The sequence below is a fragment of the Poecilia reticulata genome, chromosome 21 (genome assembly GCF_904066995.2).
Source record: "Poecilia reticulata chromosome 21, P_reticulata-male-v2, whole genome shotgun sequence".
Lineage (NCBI taxonomy): Eukaryota > Metazoa > Chordata > Actinopteri > Cyprinodontiformes > Poeciliidae > Poecilia > Poecilia reticulata.
The window spans coordinates 12,412,046-12,435,445 of record NC_088850.1 but is presented as its reverse complement, the minus strand read 5'-3'; the positions used below and the strand labels follow the sequence as shown (position 1 = coordinate 12,435,445).

Genomic DNA, 23,400 nt, shown 5'->3' with positions numbered 1-23,400 from the left:
AAAGCCCAGTGGACTCTTAACTTCACTGGGCTACCCACACACATGAATATGCCGTTATTAAAGTCATCCTATAGTAACTCTGTTTAACTCTGCACTTACAGTGCACACTCAGGTTATTGCAGTATTTGCATAATGCTGCAAAAACCTGATTGTGCACTGTAAGTGCAGAGTTAAACAGAGTTACTATAGGATGACTTTATATCCTATAGACTTTATATATTATATATATATATATTATATGTCTTTTTTTTCTCTAACATGTTGGATTATATTTAGTTTATTTGTATGATGTATGTCACAATAAATGTGGAAAAAAGTGCTGAAATACTTTGTCTTGATCATCATAAAAAACTGACAATTTTTAGAGGTATGTAAGTAAACTTCATTATGTCTATTACAAATTGTCCTACAAGCGAGGAATCCAAAGCACACTGACAAAGTAAAAAATACATCAAGCGGATGAGTTTGATTTCAGCACTTGAATTACAATATAAGTTGGCTTGTATGCTGTACATTAAAGAAGCACAACAGACACAAAATTTTAACCCTTGACTCCAAATGATGTGAACAAAAACTATTTTGAGGTGACACAAATTCTGAGAATTTTAATCCTATAAACAATTGTTTCATCGCTTTAAAAGTTTAAATGGACATTTATAAGTTTAAAATAAATAAAAGAATAAATACAAGAAGCTTTTTTTTCAATCACAATTTGTATCTTCTATTGTGATTAAAAAAAAGATTGTTGGTTTTTTCACTGTTAAAAACCACATTTTAAAAGACGTACGCATCTTTTTTATATATCAAGACCATTTTTCAAACAAGTCAAAAATCATCTTTTAATGTTTATATTAGTTATGTAACAGTTCATTTGGTATTAATTATAAATAACTATAAAATAACAAATTGATTTGCACAGATTTCAGTAAACAATACAATCTAAAATTGATGATTTATAGGCCACAGTTTTGCTTATTGTCTCCTTAACATGTAAATGTAACTAAACATAAAGATAAAATGATTTAAATAAATAAATGTGTAGGTTGTACAGTGGTGCAGTTGGTAGAATAGTTGCCATGTAGCAAGAAGGTCCTGGGTTAGAATTCCATCCAACCTGGATTTTGCATGTTCTCCCTGTAAATGCGTGGGTTCTCTCAGGGCACTTCGGCTGCTCCTTAAGTGTGAGTGTGCGGTTGTTTGTCCTGTTTGTCTCTGTATTGCCCTGCGATGGACCGGCGATCTGTCCAGGGTGTATCCCACTGGACATAGGCACTAGCACCCCTTGTGACCTCTGTGCTACATAATGGATGAAAAAACAATAAATATTCAAAACAGCACACCTGAATTTAGTTTTTCTCTTAACACCCAGTGCTTGTAAAAAGTCTCTTTCCAGGCTGAGTTTTTTTTTTTTTTTTTTGCCACAGCTGCACGATCATTAGAGGTTCCTTCGCTGTGGGCCCTTTAGGGTGAATGTCAGATCCAAAACCTAAAATCCCAAATGTTGTCTAAAACTTGCAAAGGTAAGTGGAGACACTTTCTTTAAACGCTTCCTTAGAGACTGTTCCTGGAGAAAGAGTAGAGAAAGGACACACGTCGTTATATCTGATTCGTGTAATGTTTTCTTCTTTAAGTGAAGAAAACATTACAATGGTAGAAAAAAAAATAGGAAGAAAATTTGTTAGCCAATCTCACAGTAATAAAACGGTCAGTTCCTGGGGTGAACTTGTGCTGCATATGAGTTGAGATCTGGCTGGCCGGGGCGAGCACATGGAGGTGAAGGTGTCCTACTGAGATGAAGGGAGGCTGGTGGAACCCCAACCTGAAGAACAAACACACATCAGTGCCACGCTCGCTCAGTTTCTTTTTGCCGCAGACTTACAAGCTGTCAGTGAAGCTACAGAGTTGCTACAAGTTTGTCTTCACTTCTAATGTCTCGTATTGCAGCTGACTCAGAATTTCAGGGTTCTTTTTCAATTTCAATTTCCATTTTAAAGCACAAATAAAAACACTTCTTACTGAGTTTATGCACCAAGTATTTGATTCATCCTTAATGATAACTGCCTTCAATAACTGGTGAACAGAAAAATATGCACATTTCTATCTGAAACCTGCAAAACAAGAGAAGTTAAAAAAGAAAGTTAGAACGGATTACAGAGTAAGAGACAGCATGGAAAGAAGAAAGGAAAAAAGGAAAAAAAAAGAAAGAATCAAGAAGGAAGGGAGAAAAGAAGGATGGAGGAGGGAAACAGAGATGAAAGATTGGAAGGATACAAAGAAAAAAGGAAGGAATGTAGAAAGAAAGAAAAGAATGATAATTTGATAGAAAGTCTGTAAAGTAATTTTATTCCCACCAATCCAGGCCTGAAATATATTTGCACATATTTCAGATTCAAATTCAGTACTTTCCTGACATTTCCAAAGTTATTAGGATGTTTAAAGTTATTTTATGGTTAAATGAATTGCCTCACTATGCCAACTTTGTGGTTAAAATGACCAACTTTTGATCATTTTGATTGTCTGTCAGTTTATTATCTGCTATATTTCGTATATTGCTCTACTGTCACAATCTGTGAAACCATTTCCACCTGTCTCCTTGTGGACATTTTCTGGTCACCCTCCATGTTGTGTTTGACATGTTTTGTTTCATTCCTGTTTTGTTTTATAAACTTGACCTGTTTTACATTGCAAACATTGTATATTTCTATTTTATTCCCCTCATGTAAACACTCTAGAAAAAAAAAAAAACAGACAGAAGAAAGGCCAGAGGAAGTTTGCTGGCCACAAATGAGAATAAACACACTTGTTAGATTAGTCACCCACCTTACATTCTTCATATCGGTAATCCCCTGGTCCAGGAGCACTTCCTTCCCAAATTTGGCCATCCTTTCAACTGTTGAACACATGGTTTGTTATTGCTGGCCACTATGAGCAGCAGATATATAAAAAAAATATATAATAGAACTAGTGTAAGGAGAACATGTCACTGACCCAGGTCAATGTGGCTTCTGTTCAGTGATTTGCAGCTGACAATGTGGTCTCTAGGAATAACTAAGTAGTGATGAGAAGCAGCAGGATCAATATCTCTGAAGCAAACAAACTCTTCGTCCTGTAGAAGAGTGAAATTATTTCATTTAAGGTCATGATGCCTTAAATGAGATGTTGACTTGTAGGAAGTTGACCAGTAGGAAGTGTTTAACTTCCTGGGTGATCAGAGACGTGCTGTCAATACGTCAGACAAGTTCCATTCACTTTTTTTGTCTTTTTACTTTTAAATATTCCAAACACATAAATAATACCCACTTACTCACCCAAAGATATGCAAACTCACATTCAGACGTTATATCCATTTAAAAATTTTGAAATATATAATTAAATTCAAATATACTTTGATTCCAAAGGGAAATTAAATGTTGTTGTAACTCATATTAATTCAAATTCTTCAAAGAGTTATTGTAGATAGATCAATAAAAATCCTGGACGGGATTTATTTTATTTTATTTTGTCACGTTCTGTGACAACGGAACGTGACAAGAGTTTCAAAACATAAATCTGAAACTCTGGCCTAAGAGTTTCAGATCCTTCCTCTTTAAACCCAACAAAAACTCCTTACCTGCTTAAGAATGGTCGTTTCTTCGTCTCTATTGTGCGCAAAATGGCAGAAAATACACAATTCATCAAACTCTCTAGAAGTCTTTCCTTCCATCTTCCCTGCCGGATCAAGTTACCTTTCAACATATTTGTTTTTGTTCCGCATTACATGTCTACCAAAGATCGTCAATTTTTGCGAGTGGACATCACTCGTCAGTTTTCCTAATAGGTAAATGGCGATGAAGTTAGGTTAAAATAATTTAGAAAGACCTTAAGAGTAAAACAAAAGTACAATTTAGTTAACATATTCAATTTACCAAACTTCTGAATCCCCCGAACACTTTTGAACCTCATTTTAAAGCTAAACTAAGCTAAAACTGTTTGTAATCTACAGAGTGATGCATCTTTTCTGAAAACGGTCTTTGTTGAGATTACGTTCTACAGCAGATGTCAAACTCAAGGCCCTGGGGCCAAATTCGGCCCGCCACAGGTTTTTGCGGCCCTTCAGACTATAAAGGGAAATAAGTCTAACTCTCAAGAGAACAGTTGTATATTTAAATTTTATCAATCAAATCAAAGCAGTTATTATCTGTATGCTGGCAAATTAAATCTATGTGAAAAGATGTTCCATATTATCAGTGAGAATGCATTACCGCATTCTCACTTATTAAGATCCTGCTCAGATTTTTTGGACGTTAACTACTTCTACTAACTTCAACTAATTGTGCTAATTCATATATCAAAATGTTCTGCTTCTACTGGAGATTTGTGCCATGTCTTTTGCTAAAATTCACTATTGTACTTTTTGAAATAATTAACTATCATTGCTACAAGTCATACTGTTTTCTCTCAGACCTTCAGACTTTCATTCTCTTGTGGTCTGTTTCTATCTGTGTCTCAGCATTCTGCTTGTCTACCTTTCTGTATGTGCCTTCTGCTTTTACTGGTGTTGCTGTTTTCAAAGGTCTTCTGCAAACTTTAATCAAGTGTAGCAATTTATATATCAATCTTTTCTGCTTCTTTTGCTCCTTTATGCTATTTGTTTTCTATGTTTCACTTCTTCAAATATTTCTGGTTTTGTACTAATTTCTGCTTCTGCGAATTTATATTTTCTAATATGTTTCACTGTTCAACTGTTTTGACTATTTCCGGTTTTGTACTAATTTCCCGCTTCTGGTGCTAATTATGCTATTTCTTAAGCTCTGTTTCACTTTTTGACTTTTTCAAATAATTCCAGTTGCACACAAACTTCTGCTTCTTCTGCTGAATTCTGCTATACCTTTGCTAAATTTCATTAGCAAAGGTGTAGCTTTGATAATTCACTGTCTTTGTCTGCTACAGACAGTAACTTCCTGCAAAGTTCTTGTGCAAACTTTAATAGATAGATAGATAGATAGATAGATAGATAGATAGATAGATAGATAGATAGATAGATAGACAGACAGACAGACAGACAGACAGACAGACAGACAGACAGACAGACAGACAGACAGACAGACAGACAGACAGACAGACAGACAGACAGACAGATAGATAGATAGATAGATAGATAGATAGATAGATAGATAGATAGATAGATAGATAGATAGATAGATAGATAGATAGATAGATAGATAGATAGATAGATAGATAGATAGATAGATAGATAGATAGATAGATAGATAGATAGATAGATAGATAGATAGATAGATAGATAGATAGATAATAAATAATTAGATAAAATCCTACAAAGGTTAGCTCCAGCACCAGGGTCTTCTGTGATTAACAGTTTGTTTGCTTAATGTGATTTCTGCTGCTCAATTTCATTTCTGCTTGTGTTTCTGATTTCTTTATGCTCCTTCCACTTTCTAGCATTTTTTGTGCTTTCTTTCCTACTTCTGGAAATTCAACGCTTTACACAAATTTAGGAAATGAAAACAGACACAATCAAAACAGTGTGTGTGCAAGGATAAATGTGTTAGGCTTAACACATTTAAGTGGATGGATGAATATTTGTTAAAAGTGTCTGACAATAAAATATGAAACAGAGAATCTGTGAAAATTCCTCTGTCTTTCCTTCTGTCCAGAAACAACCAATCAGAACCAAAAGTTTGCCCTTTGGTTCTGATTGGTTTCTAATGCGTTGAATGGGTTTCAGCACATTCAACGCCTTAGTCTACTGGTATGCTGCAGCTATGCAATTGCCAGAAAAACATTATATAATTGTTATTTATAGAATGATTTAGAAAACAAAATTCTATACACGTTTGTCAAAACTATTTTGACCCATATTAGAACTTTGCATTCATTTCCCTTCATTTTAGGAGCTGTGACTCTAACCCCTACATTTTCCCTAACATTTTCCCTAACCCCACCCAATACTAGTCTATTTCTAACCATAACATTAACTAAAATTTAATTGGCATCTTACCTCTAAACGTTATCCCTGAACCAAAGGAATGAATCCATCATATTAGGACCGGGCCTTGGTCCTAATATGATGGAACTAATATGACACTGTACATATAATGGTTTGTTCACACCAAACGCGTTTTGACCATCAGGCGCATCTGGTTTACTTTCAAAGTCTATGTGGAGGCGCGTCGAGGGCCTTTGCTGCACGTTTCAAGCATCTAGTGCGGCATTGGATGATTCACATAGACTTTGAATGAAAACCAAACTCGCCTGATGCTCAAAACGTGTTTGTGTGAATGCACCATTAGAATGTTCAGTTCCTATGGTAACAATGACATCAGCAGTGAAGTGATGACATCACTCTTTCAGACATAAAAGGAGTCTGTCTCAAATGTAGCACACAGTTTTTTTTCAGACCTGGTCCTGTTTCAGACTTATAAGTTATGAAACTTCTCCAGGAGCTGTTAAAATTATTTGAAGGCATAGAATCAGCCCAGTACATGTTCACATTCTCAGGTGAGAGAGACTCACCTGGTATAAAGTTAATTTTTCGTATTTTTCATTCGTTAACTACTTTTGCTATCTTCAACTAATTGTGCTAATTCATATATCAAAACGTTCTGCTTCTTCTGGAGATTTCTGCTATGACTTTTGGTAAACTTCACTATTACACTTTTTGAAATACGTGCCCTTTGGTGCAAATTTTTGCCCCATTGAAATATGTACATGGTGGAATTCTGTAACTGTAGTCAGTTGCTAGATGGACACTCTAGTAACTGCCGTTTATGAACTTTTAATGCTTTTTGACAAACAAAATGATGCTGTTCATACATATTTCACTGTAGAGAAATAATTTATGCATTAAAACGTAGCCACGTGTGTCTACTTTATGGAACTATTACTATCATTGCTACATGTCTTACTGTTTTCTGTCAAACTCTACTGGAGTACAGTCATGTCACACCTCCTTTCAATGTGTTTTTCTCTTGTGTTCTGTTTGTATCTGTGTGTTTACATTCTGCTTGTCTACCTTTCTGTATATGCCTTCTGCTTCTACTGGTTTTACTGTCTGCAAAGGTCCTCTGCAAACTAATTAATTTTAGCAATTCAAGTATCAAAATGTTCTGCTTCTTTTGCTCCTTTATGCTATTTGTTTTGCTGTTTCACTTCTTCAAATATTTCTGATTTTGAACTAATTTCTGCTTCTGCTAATTTATGCTTTTTGCTGTTTTACTTTTTCCAACTCTTAACTCTGTTAACAATAAGACTTTACAGCTCTGTTGTTGTTACAGGTCTTACCGTTTTCTGTCAAACTCTTTTGGAGTACAGACACCTTCTCCTATTCCTTCAATGTATTTCTCTGCTGTGCTCTGTTTCTGTCTGTGTGTCAGCATTCTGCTCATCTACCTTTCTGTGTATGCCTTCTGCTTTACTGGTTTTACTGTCTACAAAGGTTGTTTGCAAACTATTCAATTTTACCAATTCATGTATCAAAATATTCTGATTTTTGTACTATTTTTTGCTTTTTGCTATAATTTCTTTTCAACTCTTTCAGGTTTGTACTAATTTCTGCCCTTCTAATTTATGCTTTTTGCATAGTTTTCCTATTATCAGCTTTTTCAAATATTTCAGGATATACTTTTTTTAGCTTTTGCTAATCTATACTATATCTTTTGTTGTATGTTGCTGTTGCACTTTTTCAAATATTGCTGTTGAGTTATGCTATATATCTTTTGATATGTTACTATTGTACTTTTTCAAATATTTAAGGTTTTATACAAATATTGTCTACCTTTCTGTATATAACGGACAGATGGACAGATACTTCTTATTCTTTGTTCTGTTTCTTGCATTTCTCCATCAATCATTCTGCAAATATGCTTCTTCTGCTCCTTTATGCTATTTGTTTTGCTATGTTTCACTTTTTAAAATTTTCTGGTTTTTTACTAATTTCTGCTTCTGCTAATTTATACTTTTTGCTATGCTTCACTGTTCAACTTTTTCAAATATTTCTGCTTTTGTACTAATTTTGACTTTCTGTGCTAATTATCATATTTATTAAGCTCTGTTTCACTTTTGTCTTTTTCCAAACAATTCAGGTGAGAACAAAGAATAAGAAGTAGAAACAAACTTCTGCTTCTTCTGAATTCTGCTATACCTTTGCTAAATTTCATTAAGATTTCTACAATGTATGACTAGCTTTATTCTGCTTTTTTCTACTTATTTGTTCTCATGTTTCTCTCATTTCTCCATCAGTCATTCTGCAAATATGCATTCTCCTGGCTGTTTTGCTAGGAACAACAATTTCTCTAGTTTAATTTAAAGTACTCACTGACTGGAGAGACAACTATTAATATTGTAAGTTTGTTATTGGGTTTCATAAATACATTCTGGCACAACTGGCCCTTTGAGGACAACTGAAATCATGAGCAGCTCATTGTTATATGTTCAACATTTATTTAAATTTAAATGTGGTGGCAATAACAATAAATAGCTTCTTAGAGACATCACAGAGCGCAGCAGTTTTGGATTCACAAGAATTAATACTTGGGGAGCATTCACAGTTACAACACCAACCAGCTTTAAAGTAATATCGCTCAATTTTAACATGAAGCATTTTTCGGGCATTAGTGAACAGAGCATGGCAGGTAGTGGTGTTGTATTCATGCACTACAAGCCTGCATCAGACACAAAAAGAGGCTTTATTTCTGTGTTAGCAGATTCGATTGTGTAGTTAGTGTCACATCAAAGTGCAATAACAGTTGATCCCTTTTACTCATCAACGCTTAGCTAATGTAGAGAGTGAGGCGTGGTTGGACTTCCCTTCTCTGGTTAAAGATTCAACTAGATTTGGTAACAATTTAACAGTAATATTAAAGTAATGCTCATTACCAGGGGCCACAAAGGCAGCATTGGCTGCATCCTGTAGTGCAAAGTGGCATCATGTCGAACTGGCTCAACAACAATGACCAAGTAAAAAAAAAAAAAGAAAAATAAACAGAAAAAAAGCTAACAAAAATTCTAACATAAAATTACTCATTAACAGAAATAAACTATTGTAAAAAAGAAAAAAAATATCAAAAAATGGAGCAGTTTTCTCGTAAAAATAAAAATATATAAAAATAAAATGAAAAAATATTCTTATAAAATACAAGGTCAGGCACAAAACATTAAATGTGGTCATTGCAAACTTGTTTCTGGCTGTAGGAGATTTTTTGGATCATATTTCTTCATCTGGAAAGTGAAACGTATCTCACTCTTGCCATTTCAGATTGACCACAAGAGAAAAAGTTACCACCAAAAAATAAGCGAATGCTTCAGATGGAAACAATTTAGCCATTTGTAATTGAATGGGTTAAAATTAACCCTGGCAATTGTCACTTTCCTTCAAGTTTTGAGAAAACTGCAGCAATAACAAAAAAAAAAAAAAAAGAGATTAACATTCCGAATTTCTTCAGTACATAAATATGTACATTGTCAAACATACAAATATTGTCAACACTGTTTATAAATTCTGTAAGGATTAAGCCCAGATCATTCTGAGACTTCCTGTTCCTTTACATGGACCTTCATCTGGTGTTGTTGGGAATAATGTGAACATTAATGTGAGCACTTTGGCCTCTTTAGGTCTTAGCCACACAGTCAAAGAGCAGCATTCACTGCAAGGCAGCCTTCACGCCGAGGAAGCTGGAGCCTCTGTTCCATTTGTAAGGCGGCGAATGAGCTCAGGGCATTTTGTCGCACTTCCACTTGCAAAAGCAACTGGATGTAAACTCGTGACGAGGCCCCCTTCAGAACACAGACGCCTTTGCCGCTAGCTTCTGTCTCACATAACACTCAGTCTCTTTCATGAGTGGCTCCAAGTGATGCATAACAGACTTGGGAGTGTTTGTCTAATGGCTCAAGATGTGTAGATGTGTCAGGAGCCTGAGCAGATGAGGCTACTCAAAGGTCCACACCTCCAGGCTGTGGATGTTGAAGTCCTCCCGGGCGGAAAGTGGCTGATTGTTGAAGGTGGCGCACTTGGTGGTGGTGCCTCGGTACAACTCGCCGTCCAGCCAGAGACCCAGATGGCCGCTGCAGTAGAGAGGACACAAAAAGTCAAGGAGCAGCTAAAACGCACTTTTCTGTTCAACAGCCAAGTGTCAGCAAAGGGAATAACATGGCTGCTGTACACACCCTCCTCCTCCCATTTGCAGAGAGTCAGTGTTGCCTTTCACAAAGTAAGAATTCTCCCCCGTCCAGCGGTACACCTGAAATCATGCCAAATTACGTCAGAATTAAAACCCTCTAAAGTGAGTGCAGATTTTTGGGATGCGTTTATGGAGCTGAGCTGGTTAAGCACGAACCTTAATTTCAGGACAGAAGCTGTAAAGGAATGTCTCTCCAGTGCCATAGAAATGTTCACTGACTCTGAAGGGGTGAGTTGAAAAAGCTCCAAATATCTGTAACAAGACAAAAAAAATAACCTTTCTGATAGAAATATCCACAAATGACGTGACTTGGGGTTTGTGAAGTCTATATACATCTTTCACCACTATGAGGCGCCAAAGATAAACAGTTTTATCTTGTACAATCAGTCTGTTATTTACTTGCTCATCAACATCTTTGACAACCAGCAGCACGGGACTGTCCACATCCAACAGGTTCCTGTACAGAGTCTTCAGACTGGTGCCGTGTTTCTCAGTGCTGTAGACCAGCCTCCACAGATAACCCTGCACGCGGGCTGGCAGGCGGCAGGCAAGCTGAAAGAAACAAAATAATCAACTATTAGACTGTGAATTAAGGAATTAATACTTGCATAAGTATCTAGGGTAGGATTTAATATGTTTATATTTCTTTCTATCCCATTTTAAACATAAAATCAAGCTGTTATGCTGTGATTTTTTGCATAGATTTTTTTTTGTCATGTTTGACAAAGTAAAATGAAATATCAGTTTAAAAAAAAAACAGAGTGAAAGGATTTGGGCGGTAGGAAACCTGGTGCATGTCTTACACAACTTACCTTCTCAATGTGTGTATCTTGCAGCAGATCACTGTTATCAATAAGCATGGGCAAAGCGTCGACCGTAGATTCTCTGTCACAGCTGCTGAAGCTCTGTCTGCGTTTGGCCTCGTCAATGGTGATGATCTAGAATACGCAGCAGTAAAAAAAGACAAAAGTAAAGATGTTGAAGTGGGTGGGGGAAAAAACACATACACACAAACACTGGGGTGATGGCAGCCACACAAACACTGGGGTGATGGTAGCACAAAATCCTCACCTCCCAGCTGCAAGACGCAGGGTCACTGAAGAAGTTGTCGATCATGTCCAGCTCGTCTTTCTCCACCACAACAAAGCCCTGCTCACGGGCTTCCTTCCCGTACACGTCAGGAGACCACTGGACGAAAAAGGAGTAGAGACTGTCCACTCTGAAACACACACACACACGATACACCTTTCAACAGATTATCCTCGAGAAAAAACAAAACAAAAAACATTACCATTTCTTTATTTTGACGTTGACATTTCTGATTTTTGGGGGGGGGGGGGCCTTAACATCACCTCTCCTGAGGAACAGCAAACCAGTATTCTGGCTGCCTCTCCCGGACTCTGACCGAGGGGCCGGGACTGGAGGTCATGCCGGTGGCAAAAGACTTCCTCATTGGCTTCCCAACCTTGAAGCACAGGAACATGGGTGGATTTTTGCTCTTCTCCTCCGACGGTAAAAGCATGTCTGCCAAGCAAGACAAGAAGAAAAAAAAAAAAATTAAAACTTCTTAATGACACAGTTTTATTCTAACTTTTCACAGCTCACTGAAAAGTTTGAATTTTTAGTTGTAACATATTCAGCATATAAATACCATTAATAACCAACCCTCTGATGTACCTTCTATTGGAACCTGCATCCTCTTCAGCAGCCAGGACCTCATCTCTGATTCCTGGTTCTTCTTTTGTCTCGCCTCCTCACCGACTCCGTCGCCCTCTGCTAGTCTGTCTGGGCTTCTTCTCTCCACCTCCGAAGCCTCCTGCAGACTCAGGCTCCTGAGTGTTTTATCTTCTACTCTACTTGGTAGCTCTTTGGTGCCTTCGGGGTGATTGTCTTGGGTTTCAGTTACCTGCTGGCTCAAGGGTTTAATCTGCGAGCTACCCTGTTTCTCGGTCTCCAAGGCAGATAAGACTGACTCTCCGTCCTCTACGGAGCTGTTCTGAGCAACACCTTCGTCCTCTTCGTCATCCAGCCTCCCTTTAGCTCGACTGAGTGCTGAATGGTCTCGGGACTCTTGCAGGTTGAGACAGCTTGGTCCTACGTGTTCATAATTGTCTCTGCAGTGTGTAGTCGAGGAGCTCCCCTGGGTCTCTTCAGTGTTCCAGTTGATGATTGGCTCCAGATCGGTAAATCCCTCATCCGACGGAGACTTTTCTGTCTGCTCCCCCTCTGTACTCACTGGAAATAGGGAATATGTTAAAACAAAGCCCTGTACAAAACATAAAAGCCACAATTAAAGCATATTTTACTTTTAAAGGTTTTGAGTCCTTTGAGCATATTTGACCAGTCGATTTTGGCATACCGCTAATGCTATGGGGGGGTGTACGGACTGGAAAAATCCATATTTGATGACGTCTTACCAGTTTCAGAAAGGGTAGACTCAATGTCATCCAAAAATATGGGTTGTTTCGGAACCAGAGCCTCGTACCGACTGAAGGGGTTCAGCTCCCGCTCCGATGGCAGCTGCTCCCACTCACCTGGCCTGTAGACAGGACACAGATCCTGGGGTAGGTCTCTGTGAGGACACGGGACATCATATAGACGGGAAACAGGATGGAAGGAGGGGAGGAAAAAAAACACAACAAAACAAAGAACATGACCAACTTAAATTAAAAACTACACCCAACTGAAAATAACAAATGTGATGTGAGGCAACAAAAAATCTCAAACAAAGGACACATTTTTAACAAACGAAAACGCTCACGATAGGGTGGATGGGAATTGGAAATGTAGCGTTCTGAAGAGAATGTCAGAAAAAACAAAAACAAAAAAAAAAACAGCTGAGGACAAGAGAAAGCTGAGCTGGACTCAGGATAAGGGAAAAAAGGAGTAAAGGCAAAGGCCAGGAAGGATGGCAAGAAAATGTGGAGCGTCAGCTCTTACGATGGCAAAGCGTCTTTGAGCTGCATGCGCGACACGTCGTCGTACAGCGCCACGGAGACCACCTCCTCCATGGGGCAGATGAGGCCGTACTCCTCACAGCCGTTCTCGATCACCAGGGGGTCCGACTTGTGAGGGTCGAACATGATGTTGTTGGGCGTTACAATTAACACACCGCCCACAACACCCTAACACAGGGAGAGCAGCTTTTTAAACTATGACAGGGAATGAAGTCTGAGAGTACAAATATTTTTTTTCCAGACTTAGCATTGTTCTCCAGCTTTGTCCAAACTTGAAAAATGCTTACAAAAAATTTTCTGCTTAGCATATGGGTTTTTCTTTCATCCATAAAAATAGACAACATGAAAATTTACATATTTGATTATCACTTATGCATAGAATACATTAAGATAAGGTATACACAATAGCTGGAGCAAAAGAAGACAAATCATTTATCAACATCTAAGGACATTAATTAAATGCATGAAAAACAATAAAAGAATAACTTTCTACATTTCCGGAGGAGTCTTTCAAGATTTAACCTACATTTTAACCAGACTTCAGCAAAGCATGTAAGCTTCTCACCATGCCATCGGTGAAGTACTTGCAGCTCATCTTAATGAATTTAACCGTTGCTGGGCTCTCATCTTCAGAATTTGGTGAGAACTCCCGACGGATGGACTTCGCTGACCGGCAGCTTTGAGTGCAATCCTGGAACAAGTTTAAGGACAAATCCAATAATATGTGCACAACTGAAGTGTCAAGATTTGACACTCATAAATGCCACAGCACGCCGTTAAGGTATTTTAAGGTCAAATAGCCTTGCTGCAACATCCCGGACTGATTTCGACTCACTTGTAAGGGCTTGTCAGAAACGCCGTTAGTGAAGGAGGCGTCAGAAGCCGCCGGCGACTTCAGGTCTGTTTCTGCTTGACTCACATCGGGAACAAAAAGCTTCTGTAATGACAGTGGACCGGCCAGTAAATAGTCTGCTAATCTATAACAACGATGCAAATCAGCCCGACCGGACAGTTTCGGTCCTCTCACCTGGCCAGGGTAGACGCTGCGGGCAAAGAGCTTGTTCAGCTGCACCAGCTTGTTCGGGGTGATGTTGAATTTAAGAGCGATGCTGTTGATGGAATCATCAGGTCCCACCTGTAACCACAGATCAGCCTTTATGCGAAACCTAGCTTCTGTAGACTTTCTAAACACACACACACAGCTTAAAAATGATGCAAAATGAATAAATTAGCATCTTGTTTTTCAAAATTGTCTAGCGAGTGTCGGGCTACTCACAATGAACTCTACTGTCCCCGGCGGCTTCTTTTTCTCCATTTTTGCCTGATTGTTACTTTTACAGCCATTACCTGAAAGTCGAAGAAGAATTATAGACTCTAGAAAATGTTAAATGTTAGAAATCTCTTCATTGGAAAGCAATGTCTCAATAAAAACACAAACTTCAAAGTATATTAGTAGGGTTCGTGTGAAACATGAAACCTACTGCAAGGGGAAAATACAAAAAAATAAGCTGAAAGAGACAGAGCAAACCTGTGGAGGACAATGTCATGTGATGTCACATGAGGATGAAATTGAGCAAATTATTCACACCCCGGCAGAGCTAGATCTTTAGTCATCTTTTAATTTTAATATGTACCGTGAGAAAAATTAGCTACACAGAATATATGGTATTAAATAGTCATGCCACAACAAAATTTAGAACCTGTGATTAACATATGTAAGGCCAACTTACATTTTGTAAATTAATTTAAGACATTTTAAGGCCTTAATTGTACATACATGAATTTAACATTTTTTTTTTTTCAGGGACGTGTGGTCACGCTGTCAAAGTCACAACTCAAACCTCAGAGAGAATCTGTGGTGCAGTGAAAGGCCTTCACATCCACTGAGTTACTTGTCTTCCAGTACCAGTTATTTCTTTCTCCCCATTATCATCATTCAGCACAGGATGCAGCAGCTCTTGTAAGCAGACACACAATCACACTCCTGTTGCAGATCCTTCCCACAGTCAGCACTTTCCTCTTGCCAGGACGCAGAAGCTGTTAGTGCACAATTGAGCGAAACGCAGTGCATGACTAAGACTGCTGGAACGTTTGCTGCATGTGCCTGAACAGCCACTCCTCTGACCTCTCCACTTCCCCAAGTCTGCACAGAGCTGACACTGTAATACCACAACGTAAATTCAGTCTGTGTGTACAGGCTAACCCCATTGTGACATTATACTACATTTAGGGAGAATAAAGATCCTGTAGAAAAAACTAAAAATCACTCACACACATCAAATAAATGTAAAAATATATTGAAAATGATTTAACACCAAAATTTAATTTAGCTATAGTGCATGTTCACCTTTATATGATGCATTACTTTTACTGTTTGGTTTATCAATGCAAAGATTTATTTATAAGTATCCACAGTGAATCTTGCTTAATCCAAATAGTGGATTAAGAAAAACACTATTTCTACCATTTCTTTGCACTTGTACAGATCCGACAAAATCAAAGTGCAAACAGATTATGCAGAGTTTTAACATTTCTTTCAGGATTAACTAATTAAAAGCAAATCTTATTGCATGCAGGCTTTGTGAACATGGTGCCCTGAGTGTCCTCACTGACTCTTAAACAAACCAGGAAAATGATTATGCAACTTCCCATTTAAAACTGCTGAGGTTGCAAATGCAAACAATTCCCTATTTCGTGGGGCTGTGAGACCACAGGAAACATTTTAAACAAAAAGAGGAATGCTTGTAATGCTCACAGTCACTGTCAACAGCTAACTCAGCAGAATAAGTTGTTTCTGAACAGAAACACCAATGATTAGACGTATGCAGTGGTTGAATATATCGTATTACATGTAACTGTCAAATGCGGGTTTCTTTATAATGCTCAAAACAAGAAACACATGACAGTAGGCCAAAATATACATCTATCCAACGATTTCTAACCTAGATAGATTTATCTTACTTCTGCTCAAACCTAGTATGTGAAATTTGACAGTAATAAATGACTATGCTTTTCATAGATATTTGATGAAGAATCAGCTCTTTCTTGGCGCGCCTCACCCAGATCTGCAGGTGGTTTATCCGTTACTCCGTGCAGATCCGCCTTCTTGTTGGGATCCGTGCCACAGGAGGAGATGATTGCTGGACTCGGTTCATTCTGGCTCTTTTCTGGTTGGGTCGGCTTCAGCTGCTTTCGCCTTTTCAGCCTGATGAGATAGCAAAAAAAATAAATAAAACAGTTCTTGTGGTAACACTTTATTTAAAAGGGGTGAGAATAAGACTGACAAGACACTTTCATAAACATGACATAACACCTGTCATGAACATGAATAAGCCTTCATGAACATTTATGACTGTTGTCATAAAGCGTCATTCGATAAATTATGACACTTTTAATACAAAGTTGACATTATTCAAAATGTCTTTGTTATGACAACTTGACATTAACTGATATAGATTTGTTATAAAAGTATTACTGATTGCACATTAAAAGTTAGGTATCTTTATGTTATTAAAGGTAAAGTTTAAACAGTAATGATTTCTTGGTTTTGAATAATGTCAACTTTGTATTAAAAGTTTCATAATTTACCGAATGACGCTTTACGACAACAGTCATAAATATTCACAAAAGCTTATTCATGTTCATGACAGGTGTTATATTATGTTTATGATAGTGTCATGTCACTCTTATTCACTCCCCTCCAAATAAAGTGTTACCAGACTTGTTTACAGGAACCTGGAAAAATGGTAAGACTGTTGCATAAACCATAATCTAGATCCTTTTTTAAACAAAGTGCATTTGCGATAAACTGTAGATGGAGTGAATTTTGAGGCCTCCTGTCAAATACTGTTTTTTTGCAGTGTCAGCCGTATCATCTTCCCAGACTCCTCTTATTCCCTGTTTAATCATTGATGGGCAGCAAATGATGGGGGTACATTATGGAAGCTTACTACTTGAAGTACACTGGTAGCCAGGGTTAGTGGTGAGCCGCAGGTTTTGTACTGTGCCTTGCAAGTGTATCTGCACCCTTTGAAGAGCATAAATATTAAGTTGTGCAAAAAATCTGGCTTTGATGTTTCAACGTGAAACTGATGGTTGAAAGAAAACCAGAGGAAGTTTGCCGATTGCCACAAGCTATGAATGCAAACATGTCTTTCTCAACTCCATGGTGGTGAAAAACCCACTCTGAACGTCTCTACAGTGAAACACGGCGGTGGCAAGATCATACTCTGGGATCCTTTTCTTCAACTGGAAAAGGGAATAATGGAATTGAGCTGAACACTGGATGAAAAGCTGCTAGACGCAGTAAAAGACTTGAGACCGAGATGGAAATTCACCTTAAAGCAAGACAGGTTTAGATCAATGTGCCTTCATGCATTAGAATGGCCTAGTCAAAGTAGAATCTAGACTGAAATTGCTGTTTAGAGATCAGCTATTGTGTAAATGTGAATGGTCTTGAGATGTGTGACGCTGGTGGACACGCACCTTAAACATCTGGAACCCAGTCTAGGGGGAGGAGAATAAAAATGCACGGAATCGCTTTTTATTTTACATTTTTTTCATTCATCAAACAATTTGTAAAGCAGGCATCTTTTTTTTTTTCCTCCACCTCACAGTTATGCTCCACTTTGCGTTGACTGATCACATTAAATTAAACTGAAGTTTGTAGTTGAAATGTTACAGAAATGTGAAAAACTTCAACTGGTGTGGATACTTTTGCAAAAGCACTAAGACGCTCTATAAGAAGATATCTCAAGAAAAGATAAGCCTACTTATTGGAGAGGAACTGGGCTAATTTCCAGCACAAACGCAGGTGAAGAGCAAATAAAGGAACATTACAACAACAGGATCTTAAGTATTGAAGTGCTTTAATGGAACGGATGAGATTGGGTCGATAAGGCTGCAGACGGAGGGAACCGAGGTCTCTCCTCTTTGTAGACTTAGACACAGCATGGATCTCTAGAATCTCAGCAGTAGCAGCATCTGTTTCGCTCGGGGGGGAATTTCTCATACTACACAGATCAAAAGGGTTCCTTTCATTTCCACACTCTGCTTTTCTTCTTTCGCGTGTAGCATTCGATTCGTTAACAGCACCTGCTTGTTGAATCAACCAAAAATGTAACTTAGACTTTTGGTTGGTGACCACAGTTAGTTCATACGACTGAAAATTCAGATAGAATTCCTGTTCTGTACAAAATCTGAAGAAAGCGTTCTCATTTGAAAAAATAAAAAAATTGAGTAAGCGCAATACTTCCAGGAGTCACTAAGTGCAGGTTAACATCAATTATGATCCCATGTCCTTATATCTCCCTGTCTCACTGTTCCTGACTAAATGTGTAATGTTTTAATATTAATTTCTCCAGAAATAGAAACATACAACCAAAAGTCTAATTAATGAACTATATCATACGACAAATCCTAGTGCATTAATCTACAGTAGGACTTTGACATTAGTTTACTGCAGAAGGATTTTAACACACCCACTTTTTGCGCAGCAATAAAGTAAGAGTGATTAATCCTCAGCTCAGAACATATAGCATCACTTTATGACACTTGCATGTTAAGATTAACTCTGACTAACGTGAGTTTTATTGCTTATTAGAACAACAGTGTGTTGGTTTTACATTCACAACTTTGTATTGACTTTTGCTGCACTGAAGCGATGATTGTGCACCATTCAAAGAAATCGTGCATGAAGTTTTAACACATTAGGCCCCTAAGAATAAACAAGTGTTTGCCAGATAGCGATCAACTACATCAACAAAACATTATTTTGAGTCATAATAGTGAGCATAACTGGAACAAAGCAGTTCGGTGCCTAATGACTTTTGCTTGGACAGCAAAACGCTGGGCGGCCGGCCGCATGTTGACCTTTGCTCGATATGTCAGGAAGCAAAGTGGCACCCACTTCAAATAGGAGGGGATGTGGTTGTTACAGCAGTAGCTGTGTTGGCTGATAAGGACTATTTTTGCTACGAACATATTGATTCTCTTCCCAAACACACCGCGGGCCACTTGGCTCTGCAGCACTCCCTCCGAAGTCACTCGCGTCCCGTGATGAACAAGCCTAAATCCAAAAATAGGTTTGGAATGTTGAAATAATAATAATAAGATTTTAACATCTGAATTAGAGATTATTATAGACACATAACTGAGGAATAATCAAAGCCGTTTCGACTTTTAAATCTGGAATCGGAGCGTTTCCCTTTTGTAATAGCAAGTTAAATCTAAAAGCTCAGGCTAGCAGAGGGAAATAAAAGGCAGGAATGAACCATGGCAACCACGGTCGGTAAAAAACATACCGCTCCACGCACCACCATTTTCTACCAAAAAAACCCCAACAAAAAAACCAACAAACTGCAAAGCACAAAATACCAAAGGGTAAAACAAATTAAACATTGTAGCAGTAACATTAAATATCACTCTGTCCAGGAAGACGGTTAATCTGTGATTCAAAGCCGATCTTTTAATCTGGAAGAAAGCTCTGAATTAAAATAAAGTGCTTGATGGCAGCTATAGCAATAGGCATGTTAAACGCCTCTGTTTGAGAGAACTCCATCTTACCGCACGTGAGACATCAGACACCTCTGGGTAACTTTATTAGAGGAGATCTGCTGCATGTTGCTTTAGATCTGCTTAGTGCCCATACAGGTAGACCTCTCATAATAGTACATAGAGTCAAAATCCCATTAAGAACCAATACAATGATAATCGAATAAATAAAGTCCAACATTTCCAGCAGAAAAGACATGACTGATGTCTTATTTGAGCCAGACTGTCAGCCTAATCACAGCATGAAACCGGAGCCATAATGCAAGAGAAACAAGCCCATAAGACACAATTGAATCACATACCCACTCTGAAAAAACCCAAACGCTGTGCTTACCATCCGGGCATTGATTGTATTTAAATCTTCTTTTTTTTTTTCCTTTCCCCCATTTAGGAAGCAACTGAACACTCTACTTTATGATTCACTCGTTCCACAGGTAAAAAAGTTGATTTGTGATTATATATGGTGCTCACATCCACTGAAACACAGGATGTAAAAGCTAACAACCATGTCCAAGAGGAATGAATGCTGCAAGTCCATGACTAGATGCAATTTCCTTAGACAGAAACGTTTTGATCTATAAGGATCAATTGGAATGCTGTGCGATTGAATTGAATTTTTTTTTGTAAAGTGTCCTGAGACATTTGTTGTGAATTGGTTCTATGTAAATAAACTAAATGGAATCTGAATAAATAATAACCGGTGGCAGATTTCACAGTAATCAAACGTCTGAATTGCATGCAGCTCGCCGAAGCACCTCACCTGCAACAGACGTCACAGACTAAGAGCTGCAATTTGCTGATAACTTCACAAGTTCTCATCCCTCCATACTCCGTAGCTGTGAAAAGCCTTTTTCCACTCATTTCCCAATATCGTGTTTCACAACACTGCCAAAATCCAATTTCAAAGTCAACAGCCAGTGCCTCTCTGTGTGAAACTCTGACGCACTACTGACTAAACGGAGGTCTTGTAAGGTGGGTGTAGATCTGCGACACGTAGCAGAGATTGAAAATGCTCAATTATTCAATGCGCCTCGGTGTTTAGAACGGATGATGAACAGAAATGCCGAAGACTTTCAAATCAATAAATATGTTTCGTCAATACAACCAGAAGGTGCTTTTAATATTCGAGTACAAGCTTGAGTCTGGTACAATAAATTCTAGCGCTAGTAAGCTGGCGTGTTGGGTTCTCCAAACGAGAGAAATGAAAGAGAGTCACGCCGGGTTAAACCGAGATGAGCTGCATCAGAATGTTGAGCTGAGAAACTGAAAGTAGCTTTGAAGGATTTAGCTTTCGTTGCAGATGAAGTGAGAAATCTCGGACTCCTCGCTTGCTTGTGAATAAGCCGAACTGTTAATTCTGAATGTGCAGATGCCATCAAGCTATTGCTTTCACAATTTGATGCTTTCTGTTTGATTTTTTTGGGGGGCTAAAAAATGTAATCTCCATTTTCTGTTTGACTAAAAGGCTAATAAGTAGCAACTGGGATAAGGTGTTTCAAAAGGTGAAAGCTGTAAATAAATTGAAAATATTTTCTATATACAAGGCCTCAACTTAAACTCAGGAGTCATAACAGACGAGTCAAACGAGTTTCATTCATTGTGTTTACAGACTCGGATGGAAAAGGATTAACTACCCATTAAAGTTTACTTTGCAAACAGCAAATGTCTGCATTGGAAGTGACCCGCAGTTCTAATACAAGCGACTGGAATGACTAAACTACAGTAGTGGGCGGTAATAAATTAAAGATCTGCAAAATTACTATTAAATGAAGAAAAGTCACCAAAGGTTAGCTCGTTTAAATCTTAAATGAATGTTTTTTTTACTTAAAAGTATTTATTAGAAAACGTATAAATCGCTCAATGTCAATACACTGCACATCTCTATTTCGTACCCTCATATTGACACTTTGTTCTTTTCTGTGCTATGTAAATAAACTTTGACTTGACTTTTCTGCTTTCATTTCATCCCTATAAACGGCCATTTGCCTTTAAGGCATTTTTATGATTTATAAAAATACCTAGCTTAATTGCATATTAATTGCTTTACATTGTGCCATATTTCCATGATTTGTGGTCATAAACATTTGTTTGTGCCAGGTGAGTTCAAATATATATGAGAATATGACGTCAGATCTGAGCAATGTCCAACGGAAACATTGTACATATAGAAGTCATAAAACTACATTTCCATACAATACACAATGAGTAAATTATATAAAATCATTATAACAACAGTGAGAGGTTTATACTGTCTGTGAATGTGAGGGTTTTTGAAGGCTCTATTGAAGAGTGTGGGAACAGAGATGCGGCTTAGTTCTCTAATGCCTTGGACCGGCACCGATAGCACCAGCTGGACTACCTCTGCTTGGTCATTTAGGCATAAGCTCAAATACAAACATTGGCCCTAAACATTGCAAAGCAAGAGACATTTAATACAGACAAACAAACCCAGAAGAGTGCCTTACCTGTCAAAATATCCCTGCTTTCTCTCTCTTTTTTCCATCAGGCTTCAAATCCGCATGCAGCTACAGTAAACACATCCATACAAACATCCACACACGGCCAAGCTAGATGAGGATCCCGCAGTTGTCTCTCACACTTCTTTTTCGTCCTGCAAATGAGAGAAGGAAGGAAATCAGAAAAGCTCTCAGTCATGCCTTCTCAAGCTGCAGCACTCCGTAGGACTGCAAAACCCTAATAACGCATCCCGTAAGTCAGTCGGCTTGCGTGGAGGGCGATGAAAGCATCCCATAATGATCTTCGTGTCAGGTTAATTAGCATAAAGGGAGAAAATGCTCCTTTCACAAGCAGCATCTGCTCCCGATTTCCTGCCATAAACATGTGTTTTCATTATGTAATACAGCTTAATTGTAGGAGTCTGTTTGTCTATTATTAGCACTGAGCTTTGGGAATCCAATTGATGTAAACAGCCACACTGAGATACAATTAACACGACGCTAAAATTAATGAAACGATTCAAGACATACTTAAAAAAAGAGGACATAAGTTGATCCATGTGTAGCTTTACAGTCTTATATAACAGGTAGATGGTTAACCTTTGAGGAAACGCAATAATTGAAGCTACGTTGTTTAAATTTAGCTAAATAGCTTACTTATCTTGACAAGTCGAAGCAGCGACAGCAAACCACAAAACAGCCAGGTATGTTATTGTCAAAAACCCGCCCGAGCAACCGGCAGATTTAAGCAAACAAAGACGCATCGAACAAGGTCCAGCTTTCTTCCAGCTGACTACACACAGCTGCTGCTAACGCTGCTACAGCGGCTAGCCACTTTGTTTACACACAATGGCAACCTGCTATTGAAGGTAGGAACGGAATTGCGGTTTAAAACCGTTTGCTTACCCTGAGACATCCCTGCTCCTCCAACCTGTCTCAGCAGTGGGCTGTAACGTCTTTGTACAATGACTCCATGACGTGCAAAATTGATTTTGAAAACAGGTAGCTGAAGCAGCGCTCACGCCAGGCGAGCATCTTCGAAGCGCTACATGAAGCCTCTCCTTTGCAACGCCCTCTAGCGTCGTCAGTGCCAGAAAATGGGGGGAAGATTGTCCCTTTTGTTTAGAATTACATCTCCCTTTGTGCTTCTTTTCTATAAAAGAGGCAAGAGGGCATTTATTATACAAGTTAAGCAGTCATAGAACAAATGCAACAAATAACCATTGACAAAACATGACCATCGTAGAAGAGTCAATAATA

General features: G+C 38.3%; 2 protein-coding genes across 6 annotated transcripts; both read right to left on the bottom strand.

Annotated features, from left to right (window-relative positions):
- Nucleotides 1–825: 825 nt before the first annotated feature.
- LOC103457580 (adenosine 5'-monophosphoramidase HINT3-like) lies at nt 826–4,894 on the bottom strand. The gene is made up of 5 exons (XM_008397842.3): nt 3,611–4,894; nt 2,989–3,106; nt 2,821–2,890; nt 1,693–1,819; nt 826–1,564 (listed from the first exon to the last, which is right to left on the bottom strand). The coding sequence occupies exons 1-5, from the start codon at nt 3,701–3,703 to the stop codon at nt 1,487–1,489; spliced, it is 486 nt and encodes a 161-aa protein (XP_008396064.1). The 5' UTR covers nt 3,704–4,894; the 3' UTR covers nt 826–1,486.
- A 3,526-nt stretch (nt 4,895–8,420) lies between these two features.
- ncoa7b (nuclear receptor coactivator 7b) lies at nt 8,421–23,217 on the bottom strand. Of its 5 annotated transcripts, none has more exons than XM_017302292.2 (18): nt 23,047–23,217; nt 22,150–22,295; nt 16,192–16,337; nt 14,409–14,479; nt 14,160–14,267; nt 13,968–14,069; nt 13,698–13,823; nt 13,116–13,300; nt 12,937–12,969; nt 12,593–12,747; nt 11,853–12,410; nt 11,528–11,699; nt 11,247–11,394; nt 10,988–11,113; nt 10,575–10,727; nt 10,332–10,427; nt 10,162–10,235; nt 8,421–10,059 (listed from the first exon to the last, which is right to left on the bottom strand). In XM_017302292.2, exons 2-18 carry the CDS (start codon nt 22,185–22,187, stop codon nt 9,924–9,926), a joined length of 2,427 nt encoding a protein of 808 aa, XP_017157781.1. In that variant the 5' UTR covers nt 22,188–22,295; nt 23,047–23,217; the 3' UTR covers nt 8,421–9,923. The 5 variants fall into 5 exon arrangements, with proteins under 5 accessions (XP_017157781.1, XP_008396062.1, XP_017157782.1 ...); XM_008397840.3 differs by having other exon boundaries at nt 12,593–12,714; XM_017302293.2 differs by lacking the exon at nt 23,047–23,217 and adding an exon at nt 22,798–22,966.
- Between the last annotated feature and the right edge of the window lie 183 nt (nt 23,218–23,400).